Raw genomic sequence first — 13138 nt, 5'->3', positions numbered from 1 at the left:
CTCTACAGTCCTTCATATCCCAGCTCACCACTTCAAACCGCCTCTGACATTTTACGTGCGATTACACAAAATAAACATTCATAAAGCTCTGCCGTGCCCTGCAGATTGTGAATTTCTCGCGGTAGCTGGCCACACGGGACAGTTTTTTTACTTGCGGATTTGTTTCTGTGTTTTCCTTTCATGGTTGCCACCGCTGCTACCACTGTGCGCACAGCGATAATCATCGGGCCGGACGGGCTGCCCATGAAGGTGTACCCCTGTGGCGTGTGCGGGAAGAAGTTCAAGACACGCGGATTCCTCAAGAAGCACATGCACAACCACCCTGAGGGTGAGGGGGGCGGCAACATGGCCGCCATCGGGCAGCAGCAAGGGTATGGCGCTGCACGGTCCTTTACCGAGAAAGGCTTGCTGCGGACGTGTCCTTCGCTTTGGGCGGTTGACTTATTTTGACTCTTCCTCCTGCTACCATGGTGTCATGGTTAGCACACTGGTTCAATCTCCCAGCACGGCAGTAGAAACAATGGGCAAATTTCTTAAATCTGTCTGTCTCTTTTAACCCAGAGGTATAAATGGGAATGCTGCAGTCGATGGGCAGGCTGCATTTGGTGGGGTAAAATATGGGTTTTTCCCGCCTATTACTAGATATCTGGCCAGCATGGAAGTGTAAGTCAAACACCGTCTCAAGCAGTGGTCCTTAACCTGGGGATGTACGCACCCCTAGGGGGGGTGCGAGATGCCCTTTAAGGGCGTGAGACATGTCGCATTTTTTTAGAGGGTAAATCATCGAAAACACAAATTAAGCACGGACACGTAAGTACAATTACGTTATTTCATCAGACCTATGTATTTATTACCATTCTAATTTGTTGTATGATTGACAACCAAAGGCGTGCAAGGCTGCATTGAAGGTCAAGAACCACTGCTCTAGAGGGGTTATCCAGTCGGTTCACCATTGGTGGTGGGAGCAAACAATTGAAGGGCTGCACCACTTACCGTGTTTAATAGGTTCACGTCCTTCACTCCAAATGCCACTATAGGCACCACAATTCACAGCAGTGTGTTATAAAAACGTTTATTGAGTCTGCGTGGAATTGTAACTCTCAAACTTGACAATCGTTAGGGGGCCAGTGGGGGTGAATCATTTAACTACAATGTTTAGGCTAACAGAAGTGGACAAATCTGCTTAACCTAGAATACAAATGGGATGGCAAAAGTAGAGAAAACATAATTTTTTCTTTAATTTTAATCATTACTATATTTTGACAATTCTTTGAATTCATGGGACGTGAATGTATGTGCCAAGTAGATTGTAATTGTGAAATCTAAAATTCCTGCTTTGCACCTCTGTCAACTTGGTTCTCAAATTTTAATTTGACCTCAGAACATTAGCTAGCCATTTTATTTCTCTGTACAACTACGGTTGAAACCATTTGTGTATTAGCTCCATCCGTGTGTCCATAACTCTCGAAAAAATTATCCAAAATAAACAACATGAATGTAAAGTTGTATTGGCAATTAGGGATTTACCCAATTGAAAACCAGACTAATTGATCAAAGGGTTTACAGAACTTGCAGACAAGCCCAAGCGCAAAAGGACCATTGCAAACAATAAATATTTTTTTGCCCTGACAGCTACCCATTGGCTTCCATAAATACTTTCACAGGCAACCCCATGTTGGAAGGCATTACATAATCCATCCGATGGCATAATTCTCCTACCTTGTGTTCAGTTGCAATGCATTGTTGGGGAATGATTATTGTAAAGATATGTAATCCCATTGCTTCTGGGCAATGCATTCTAGTCATGTGCTCTAATTGTAATAAGTTATATGATTGGAGCATCTTGCATTTTCGTGCAGCTTTCCTGATCTTCGCCCTCTCTCACACCTCACTCTCCTCCGCGTTTCTCTGGTGTCGGCGCAGGCAGCGCCCGTATCAGCGGCCTGGGCGCCGTGAGCAAGCGGCGCTACCAGTGCACAGACTGCGACTACACCACGGGCAGGAAATCGCACTTCCACTCGCACATCGAGAGCCACCGTCTCGTCTCCAACACCACACCTGGTACGGACGACTTAAACACGCTGAAATCATACGGCAACATCACCTCCTACTGCAGTCTTTACCCGTCTGTCAAATATATAGCACCCGTGTGCTATAAGAATGGTGAGAATATCAAATGTACTTTCAGTACTATCATATCACAACAGCTGCGTGGCTTGCCCTCCAGCCCCTCGTTGTGAAGGGTCTCCAAAAGACCGGCCACTCTTGAAGGCTTTGAACACATTCCTGCGGAGGGAGCTGGTAGGAACTTTGGGTTGCATCGGTCAATGGCCAGGGTCAACGGCGGCGTGGTGTATTCCAAAATATGCCCGACTGTGAGGGCTGAGCACAAGCCGGCGTGAGTAGGTTAACGTTGAGTTTTATAAGGGCACCACGGGGTGACCAGCCCCTCCACACCCAGCCCCACCCCTCACACCCCCACCCAGCCCCACCCCTCCCACCCCCCACCCTCCCCACCCTCCCCACCCAGCCCCTCCCCACCCAGCCCCTCCCCTGCACGACGGGACACAATAATCCCCTGTGGGCTGGTGTAATCAGGAGGTTCCTACCAGTATAAGTATATCTTTGTAGGGTGCTTAATTGCCTCAGGGATAATGTCGTGGTGTAATGGTTAGGCACACCGACTTGTGCTCCAGAGATCGCCTGTTTGGTGTCGCAACATGGCAGTTGAAACATTGGCCAAGTTTCTATATCACCCAGCCAGTTTTTCACATTGAATGATTAATAGTATACAGCGTCGTTCAGTCAAATAGCTCTCACAATTGCTGAGGAACTGCAGAAAAGCTGGAAGTCTCCCAGGTGGTGAGCCGGTGCCAACATTTGTTTTTCTCATTGTATGAAGATGTTTACAGCCAATTAGTGAGTGTTCATATGTGGGAAGAAACTTGAGCACCTGGATGAAAACCCACACATGCAAAAGGGAAACACTCTATTATCCCATACAGAAAGGAGAGATTATAACAAATTATGGACTAATCCATATTTTGTTGTACTGCATTCTGCTGGCAAGCCAGGGTTATTGCACCTCGATGCAAGGGAAGGGAGTCTCACAACATTGTCATTTTTAAATCCTTTATATTAAGTTCACTTTTCGATTTAAAGCTTTCGTGACTGCAGGGATTCATCTTCTTGGTTCTTTCGGTAAAGTCACGTAGAAGGGAAGTAATAAAATAATAAAAAATAAAACATAATAAAACAATTCTCACGACGTTTCGGCCACAACGCAAGCAGCCGTCCTCAGGTGAAAACCAGGTCCGTCGAGGCGACAGAGTCTGAATGAAACAGCACACGAGCTTGGAGCATATATATAAGCTGGGCGCATTGACAAAGGAATTTGCATATCAAAAGGAATTTAGCATAATTATGGGAAATGCAGGAATGTGATTAGTACTGCATATGCATGTGCATTATGCAGGATTAACAGCAGTAACTGCAGCTCCCTTTGATGCTGTTAATCCTGCATAATGCACATGCATATGCAGTACTAATCACATTCCTGCATTTCCCATAAATATGCTAAATTCCTTTTGATATGCAAATTCCTTTGTCAATGCGCCCAGCTTATATATACCCTCCAAGCTCGTGTGCTGTTTCATTCAGACTCTGTCGCCTCGACGGACCTGGTTTTCACCTGAGGACGGCTGCTTGCGTTGTGGCCGAAACGTCGTGAGAATTGTTTTATTATGTTTTATTTTTATTATTTTATTACTTCCCTTCTACGTGACTTTACCGAAAGAACCAAGAAGATTAAGTTCACTTGCTTGCTTGCGCGCTTACGACCGTGCAAATCTTTCGGTCGTTTTTTAACCCACTTCCCGTGATCCAATCGAGCTGACATTTTGCACACAGACTCGTTGTGCGTGACAATTTATTTTCGTGAAATTTTTTTCCAAAATTTTCCAATTTATAGGAAAAAAAGAAATTTCATATTTAATTTAAAATATCAATGTGATAAAAATGAAACTCTTACTCAAGAAAAACAGAAATGAATAATAAAATAAAACCGATGCCACGCATATAAAGGATTTATAGTGAAAAACTTTGTTTTTACGGGTTCATTTTTTCCCATCCACCAACTCTCGCCGCCACAGTGCTGGATTACAGGTGTGCGCCGCCACCCCCCGGCAACTCTCAACCACAGTTGATAAACAGAATACACGTGGTGTGTAAATTCTGTATTCCTACCTCATCCATGACGTCTGGCCAGTTTGGATGAGTAGGCCAAATACCCTCTATAGTGGCTCTTGAGAGTTATAAAGAGGAATATATGGATGAGAGGTTATATTCAGTTTTAAGAAAGTAAGTGGGCTTGGGCATGACATATTGCTACAAGGAATGATGGCCAGTGGTCAAAAATAACTGGAGTGGCAGTCAAAGGAGGGAGCATGCCCAAAAGGAGATAAAACAATATCAGCTTGTGTTAAGGTGCTAGATGGATTGTTACAGCACAGGACTGTGAAAGATGGTGACATCTTGGGGAAGCCTACATCCAGCGGTGGATTTGTCACGGATCATGATTATAATTCCAGAGTGTGAACCATCACAACAAGATATTAACTTTGTGTTGTTCTTCTCCACCACCCCTTACTGCCCCACACTCACCTGCTCCTGATCCCCACATAGTCTCTGGGCTGGTGCACACGGCGTGTGCGGGCGACCGTCCCTACGAGTGCGAGGAGTGCGGGCGGCGCTTCGAGAAGGCGGCGGCGCTGGGCTCTCACCGCCTCGTCCACCGCAACCGCCCGGCCAAGATGCATAAGTGCAAGTTCTGCGAGTACGAGACGGCCGAGCCGGCACTGCTCGGCCAGCACTTGGCGTCAGTGCATAGCCGCTCGCTGCCACACGTGTGCGCCGACTGCGGGCGCGGCTTCCGGCACCCGTCGGAGCTGCGCAAGCACGCGCGCACGCACACGGGCGAGCGCCCGCACTGCTGTCAGTACTGCGACTACCGCAGCTCGGAGGCGTACAACCTGAAGATGCACGTGCGCGCGCGTCACAGCCGCGCACTCGCCTTCCCGTGCGGCGACTGCGGCGCTAGCTTCACGGCGCTGGGCGAACTGCGGCGGCATGCGGCCATGCACAGCGCGGAGCGCGTGTACGCGTGTCAGTACTGCGGGCACCGCAGTTCCAACTCGAGCGACCTCAAGCGCCACGTCATTTCCATCCACACGCGCAGCTTCCCGCACAAATGCGAGGTGTGCGAGAAGGGATTCCACAGGTGAGACAACGCAGAAAACGCTGCCAACACGCTCACTTGCAATCAACCCTACCTCTCCCACAATCATCACCACGACTTTAGCCGTCACCACTGTCGTCACCACTGTCGTCAACACCGCCACCACCGTCACCAGCACCGCCACCTCCACCACACTCACCATAGCTGCCACTGCTGCCACCACCACAATTATTATCACCACCTCCACCATAATTGCTACAGCCACCACAACATCCACTACAATCATTACATCTATCACCGACCACCACCACCAGTATGGGAGACTGCTCTTTAAAGAAGTGGAAGTTTTCTTCTCCTCAACCCTTTAATTTGCAAATACAATTTAAAGGGTTGAAGTGTTAACTCTGTCTAGAGCAGGGGATGGCAAGGCAATGATTAAAGATCATGAAATGTTTGTAAAGTATAAAGTTTTGTTGCAAATAGCAACTTACCTAATTTATTGCTGGCCAAATTGATCCAAGTATTGCTCAACTTTTAGATAAACCATAAATAACATTACAGGCGTTTTTTATTTGGAAATTTAGCTTGCTCTGTGACAGCTACCCATTGGCTACTTTACTGCTAATTAAATACTGCCTTGGGCAAACATATGTTCGAAAGCATTATACAATGCATGCGTAGGCATGATTCTGCCGAATAGAATTTGCAAACTACATTTGGCGGGCCACCTGTTAACACGCACACCTTTCAGTCACTTCTCTAGCTGCAGTAGACACTACTCGATAAATGCAGCTAAGATGCTTGCAGTGACATGTAAATATAGTTTGCAGGCTGTTCATGTGGCTGCGAGCCATATTAAATAAACTTGCAGGGCCATATCGCTCACCTAAAATGGGTTCTTAACCAGATGGATTACAGTGTTGTTCATTTGTTTTGTATTTGTGTGTGCATGGACTCAGACCTTCCGAGCTGAACAAGCACATGGCAACACACAAAGGCAAGAAGGTTCATCAGTGCCGACACTGCGAGTTCCGCACATCCGACCCGTTTGTGCTGAGTCGGCACATTCTGTCTGTGCACACCAAGGAGCTGCCCTTCAAGGTGAACAAACACCACATTCACTGCACGTGCGTGTGTTCGTGCGTATGCATGCATGCGCGAGAGAGTGGGCGCACACGTTTGTTTAAAGAAATATTCATTCCACGAAAAGAAACTTGGTTAGATGGCACAAGAAGATCAGCTCGTGTGCAGTAGTGAGATTGGTGATAGCCGCAATGGACCCTGCGGATTTTCATTAATGTGAGGAAGCTTTCATCCAACAGTGGATGATAAAGAATGGCTGATGATGATCAAGATTCAGGGTGAATTAGCACCACAACTTATATAACTAAAGATTAATACGCTCTCTCTCCGCCCCCTCTGTTCCTCGCTCTTTCTCCCCCGCTGGCGCTGGTGTGGGCGCTGCAGTGCCGCCGCTGCAAGAAGGGCTTCAAGCAGCAGAGCGAGCTGAAGAAGCACATGAAGTCGCACACAGGAAAGAAAGTGTACCAGTGCGAATTATGCGACTACAGCACCATGGACGCATCAGGCTTCAAGCGCCACGTCGTATCCATCCATACCAAGGCCTACCCGCACCGCTGTCAGTTCTGCCACAAGGGCTTCCGTCGGCCATCCGAGAAGCAGCACCACGTGCTCAAGAACCACAAAGAGCACATTGTCATGGGCACATCGCCGTGAGTGTCTGGCCCGCCAGCACAAACGAGGATTGGAAAAACAAAAAACTTTAGAACGGTGACTGCTGCCACCCGTTGTCGCCACCACCAGCGCTTTCTCCACCAGTCGACTCGGCATTAGTGTGCCCTGGAAGCCTCAGAGAATGGAATTGCGTTGCATTTGCTTTTTGTTTGGCACGACTATCCCTATGCAATCGGAATGCGTCGGGCCACAGTGGAATCCCGTCATATTATTGTTAAGAAAGCGTCTTCTTCCCCGTGTAGTCGGATTGTGATTTTGGGAATGCAGGCTCGTCCCTATAGAGTCAGGTGTCGTTATTTTTCCGCAGGCTTCACCCTATGGAATCCAAACCCAGTTTTGTGCAGCAATATTGTCGTTAATGGGATTACATATTGGATTGAGTAATTTGAATTGTCAAGCTTGCTCTTATCACATACAATTGTACAGCACTTTTGTATCGCAAGCTTGTTCCTATGGAATCTTGATGATCTTTTTATTGCGCAGTCGTGGACTCCTGGGATCTGGTTTCATGATGGTTAAGCACACTTCACCCGGTTGAATTGGATTATGCTCTTGTATAACAGTCACTGCCCAGTGGCATGGGATCATATTTCTGTTGAATCTTCTTGCGTTGGTTGATTACATGATACAACATTTTTATAAGCATGCTGCCTATAAACTCTTGTGACATATCTGATTTGCAAGCTTGGGCATATGAAATTGGATTACATGTTAGCAAATTTAACCATATACAGAATCCTACTATATCCAGGTCCTGGTTTCTGAAAGAAGCACTCTTGTCACGCATAGAAGAGCCAGGCTTATGTAGCTTATGGTAACAACTGGCCTTGAACTACTTTGAGCCAAGCCTGTTTAGATGAAGCTAACCTCGGGGTTGGGCTTGCGAGTATAAAACTAATATAAAAATCAAGTTGATTTATGCTTATCATTCTAAAATTTAACTTTAATAAACAGATGCCATTCTTCGTCTTCACCCGCAATGGTGGAGCCAGAATTTTCAGGTAGGGGGGGCAACCCCTCCAGCAATGAAAAACGATAGAGGAGTTGTTAGTAAGTAAGGAGTTGTTAGTAAGTAAGGACTTGTCCCTTGCTTTTTATTCGACTCGTGCGGCGATGGCACAGCCATCGATCGAGGGTCGAATTTAAACCGCGTTGTGTGATCGGCATCGCGCTCGCTGAAGGTGAATGCCTTCAGGGAAGTCGTGTACTGTTTACGCAACTGCGCACAATTTTGTGAGTCACTTATAGCCGCTTTCCGTTACTTATTGCCAATTATGGACTCAGACTATTGTCCTATCATCTCAGAGTCCCTGGCACGTAATCATATGTTACACAGTGGCAGTGGGGGTCGCAAAATGCCGATTTATTACTAATAAACCCCAATGATCCGATCGAAATTAGAAATTTTGATCGGATCATTGGGGGGGGGCACATACCACCCCCCCCCCCCCCCCACTGGCTGTGCCAGTTTTCACCCCCATTTTACATAGGTAAACTATAAATATGTTTTATCGCCTAATTTACATTCATTTTCCATTATCAGTGTTTTTAATGTCTGGATCAACCTTCCCCTCCCACCCCAAATAATTGAGAGATGACTAAATTGGTTAATGCTACCCAAGTGAGGATGTTGTTGAAATGCCAAGAGAAAACCCTGTAGATGGCTTGTCATCAGGCTTTGGCGACGTTACTTGTTGTTCTGCTGCCAATAATTTGTGATGAATGTTTATTTTGGGAACATTTGGTGGCATCACACTTCCAATTCACACCAATTTGGGTTTAGCACATTTATATTTTCCATTTCGTTTGTGTCCTGATGACATTTCAAACAAATATATTTCCAAAGGACTCGACATACTTTTCTCACTGCCAGTGATAAAAATGGAAATTAATTCATATCTCACCTGGGACACTTTTTAAGCATTTAAAATTCTGCTTAAATTCCCCCCCCCCCCCCACTCAATTATGAGGGCTTCCCTACATTTCCATGAGTGGTTTGTCTTTCTTGATTTGAAGCTTTCGTGACTGCAGGAATCCATACTGGTTCTTTCAGTAAAGTCGCGTAGGTAGAAAAATAATAGATCATGATGTTTCGCTCGCAACACAAGCAATCGTCATCAAGTGAGACAACCACAGCAAGAAAAGACTTCTGTTATTCATTGCCATTGGAAATTAACAAGTCGCTTGGCAAGGGAACCACTGACACCTGGAACAGTGAGAAACAGCCCAGTTCAATTCCAGCTGTCACAGCAAAGCCGGTTCACGTGGCCACCACCTGGACAAGCACCACACTCTGCCACAAGCCTTTTAAGTTTCAGCTGCAGCTCGATGTTGGTAATTATGACGTGGAGGCATGGGTTTAATAGCCATAGGTCATCTTCAGAGCAGGTCGGATGGAAATTTTTGTGAATTCTGTGCAATGGAAATGCCAAGGTGGAATTTGCCATTCCCTCAAACCGGAGCCATGAGCTAGCTACCTTCCACTGCCCTTGCACCTAATAAAGAAAGCACACTTGTATAAAAAGTAATTTATTTTTATAAATATGTATGCATGTGTACAGAACATCAGTGTAAATGGCAGATTTTTCTCATTTTTTTGCAGCATATATATACACCCACTGAGACTGCTTCATATAGTGGCTTCACACAATGAAAACAATTGGCTACAGGTTTCTTTCATATTTTTGTCGACGCCAGTTCCGGTAGATTGGTACAAAAATTACAACTTTCCATGACAAACATGGCTCGCATTTTACTCTGGGGAGGCGTTCCAGCGCTGAGAGAGTTTCGATGCCATTTATTATACGTTTTTCCGCGGCCTGTGCAAAATGTGGCTCATGACGCTGTGAAGGTGCCCTACGTGGGTGTGGGACAAGAATGACTGAAAACGCTTAACTCTTTCAATACCCCTTTATAAACCATGCTCTCACAGTTGGGATTGAATCGTGGACTTAAGATTATAGAGACCACGCTATTGCTGACGGCCAGGTCATCGGTTGCGTCTTAAAGTGTCTGAATGGATATTGTCTGTCTGGGTATGTAGGACAACCCTTTCTTGGTCTTGAGTTGCAGCCTCCTCAAATTAACTTTTGCAAAGACAACAGCAACTTTTGGGGGATTTTTGTTTGCGCTTGGGCTGTCTGGGACAGCTGTATTGGGCTTGAACCTAGACACACACTTGTTGGGTCATGAGTTTGAGTTTCCCTCTCGAGGCATCCGGCTGCATGTGAAATATAAAATATATAATTTTGGGTCTTTCATGACATTTTTGTTTGTTCTCGCTGAAATGTTTAAAATCAAAAATGTGTTGACGGAATTTTGAGGCTAACCGCTTTTTTTTGTACCCGCCCCGAATTCTGTTAACTATTTTTGATCTTTGGACATTGCCGCTCAATGCTTATATAGTCTGATCGTAGGTGTGTTTTAAGCAATACATTGTTAACCTACAATCAAAGTGTAAACACGTGTGAAATAGGAAAGCTAATGTTATATACGTTTTGCTAATGGCAGAACAGTTCCAGCTGTTCCAAAAGAAATGTATAATAATGAAATTCTGATCCCTTCTGTACCAAATGTTTAAAATTTAAAATTCTGTAAAGTATAATGTACATTGGGGGAAATTTGTTATTTTTTTCTGACTACATTGAGCGTTTGTTAAGTGTGTTGCATAAGAATTCTGTATATAGGATGTACGATAATAATTTACATTGGTTGGGTGAAGAGGAGGGGTGTTAAGAAGAGTAGACATTTAAAAGCAAAAAAAATATTTTAAAGTTGACTTTGAATAATTGTGGAGATCAAATTTCAGTTTGTGAATCCACTGAGATTGTTCACGGTCTTGCAGTTAACATCCAATGGCTTACATTTACAACAACAACAAAAATCCTTCAGGTTAAATATGCTTGGCTTTCGTTTTTTTGCTGGTTCTTTAAGGAATTTCACACTTTGGTCAAGACAAAAAGAATGCGTTATTATTATGATTATCAAGGTCATTATTGTTAGGAAAAAAGTGTGTAATATAAATTGCATTATTTTGCATGCACATTCAGTTGGAAGCTCTTCCTGTCCAATCCAATGTGCCGTGTTACCTATATCGGTTGAAGACTTCCGACAAGAACTGCAAATTATGCACATCTGAGAATGGTGTCATTATACATGGGAGTATTAAGGACAGGTTTTTTTACTATTAATTTTAAATGTGTTTATTTATGTTTTAACAGACTCATGATTATTTCACTCAGTGGCTTGGTTGCGAGGGTTCCATTTCCAGTGGTGCAAACCCAGAACCGGCCGCTGTCCTCCCACCGCTCACCTTACACACAACCTGCACTCCCAACACCAAGTCAGCCCAGACCCAAAACTAGACCTGGCCCTAACCTTAAAACCAACACAAACCCTAACTTAACCCTGGCCCCAACCTTAACCCACCCATGGCTCGAGCCTTAAGCTCGTCCTGACAACAACTTTGACCTTTACACAACCAGGACTGTATCCCACTTCAGACCTTATCCAATCACAAACCCCTACACAAATGCAGTCTAACTAAAGTCTAACCATAACCTGCACACACTTTAACTGTAACCTAGCCCTTGACTGGTTCTAAGCCTATAACTGTCGAGCTATAATCCCAAACGTTTACCTAACCCTATCCTCGGTCAGTCCCCAACCTTAACGCCAACATTTTCCGAGCATTATCTCAATCCAGGTCAACGCAGAGATATACCAGCCCAAACCTCTAACTCCGACCCACGTCAGGCCTAACCCAGGCCATCCGAAGATCTCAACCATGTCCCCAACTTGTACCGACATTGTGATTTATTGGTGGTGGCTTCCAAATAGGTGTTGAAGTTAATTGCAGGTCGCTTCCTTTCGCAATTAGCTACCTTCTGAAAAGAGGGAAACATCAAGCTGTTGACGCTCCTCTGATCCTGCCCTGTCACGTGACCTCAACTCCCACCATTTTCACTATATCCAGAAACCCCCAGTTCTTAACTCTTGACCTTAATTGAGTTAACCTGAATTAAATCCAAATTCCTTAGCATAACTCCTGCATTTAAACGTCCACCATATGGAATCACTTATCTCCAAACTAAAATGTGTCATAATTCCAAACTGCATGTCTAAGCACAATCCCCGCTCTAACTTAACCCTATGCAATAAACGTAACCTCCCAACAGCTCAAGTTCATAACCCTGAAACTGAGCATAACCTTACCCTGATCCTTGCCTTGGCCAGCTGCTGTGTGAGAGGCGAGCAGTGTTGTGGAAGCGGTCTAGGGCTGTGCCACTGAGGAAACGGAGGGTCTCTGGCTCGGGGCGGCTGAGGTCATGGATGAGTTGGCTCAGCGATGACCTTTGCCCTGCCTTTGTTTGGGGCTGTACATCACACCGCCGCCTCAGCCACTCTTGCTACCATGTACACGCTCGCATGTATACTCTGTTTAAATAAACACACGCGTAAGACGAGAATTGCTTGACACGCTGCCTGGTCATGCGTATGCGTAACATGTCCCGCGTTTCAAATACTCGGACAGTGTTTGTAGAAAGGTCCTACAGTGGGATGTTTAGCCAGTTTGCCTTACTTTCTGCCCTTGGGTCAAATTTCTGGTTACAGGGCTGGTGATATCATCTTTCTATACACAGTACTGTAAAGTGTCTCGTTTTTACGTGGTGTACCGTCGTGGCATACAGACCGCCTAGTCCAAGGGTAATTGTAGCGATATTTATTGGGCAACCCCTAAATATGTCTCATCTAAATATGTGCACCAACATCAGATGGTGCAGAAGAGGATATTAAAGAATTATATGGAACGCTGGAAACAACGTTAAAGGAACTGCCTACAAAAGCTGTTCAGCTGTTTGTTGGAGATTGGAATGCGAACATTGGGAAGGGTTACGTCAGATGGGGACGCATCCTGCAAAGGTGTGGATATGGAGAAAGAAATGAAAGAGGTGAAAAACTGCTGTAATTCACTTCAAAACATGTAATACTAAGTTCAAACTAAAATAATGCAGAAAATGGAAATGGAGGGTTACCGGATGGTAAGACATGAATGAGAGGTCTGGTAATGATCTCTCACGCTGGAGAACAGTTTGACTATTCAGAACATTCCAAGGAGCCGATGTATCATCGGACCACGCTTGGTAT

The 13138-nt window shown here is 45.1% G+C and overlaps 1 protein-coding gene across 1 annotated transcript; it reads left to right on the top strand.

Annotated features, from left to right (window-relative positions):
- The first annotated feature begins 206 nt into the window (after nt 1–206).
- On the top strand, nt 207–12459 carry LOC133343495 (zinc finger Y-chromosomal protein-like). The gene is made up of 5 exons (XM_061553158.1): nt 207–328; nt 1924–2061; nt 4684–5278; nt 6196–6337; nt 6704–12459. Exons 1-5 carry the CDS (start codon nt 244–246, stop codon nt 6971–6973), a joined length of 1230 nt encoding a protein of 409 aa, XP_061409142.1. The 5' UTR covers nt 207–243; the 3' UTR covers nt 6974–12459.
- The last annotated feature ends 679 nt before the right edge of the window (nt 12460–13138 follow it).

This window comes from Lethenteron reissneri, chromosome 2 (genome assembly GCF_015708825.2).
Source record: "Lethenteron reissneri isolate LAM-NWPU_2019-01 chromosome 2, ASM1570882v1, whole genome shotgun sequence".
In the NCBI taxonomy this organism is placed as follows: Eukaryota; Metazoa; Chordata; class Hyperoartia; order Petromyzontiformes; family Petromyzontidae; genus Lethenteron; species Lethenteron reissneri.
This window is presented reverse-complemented; position numbering and strand designations above follow the sequence as displayed.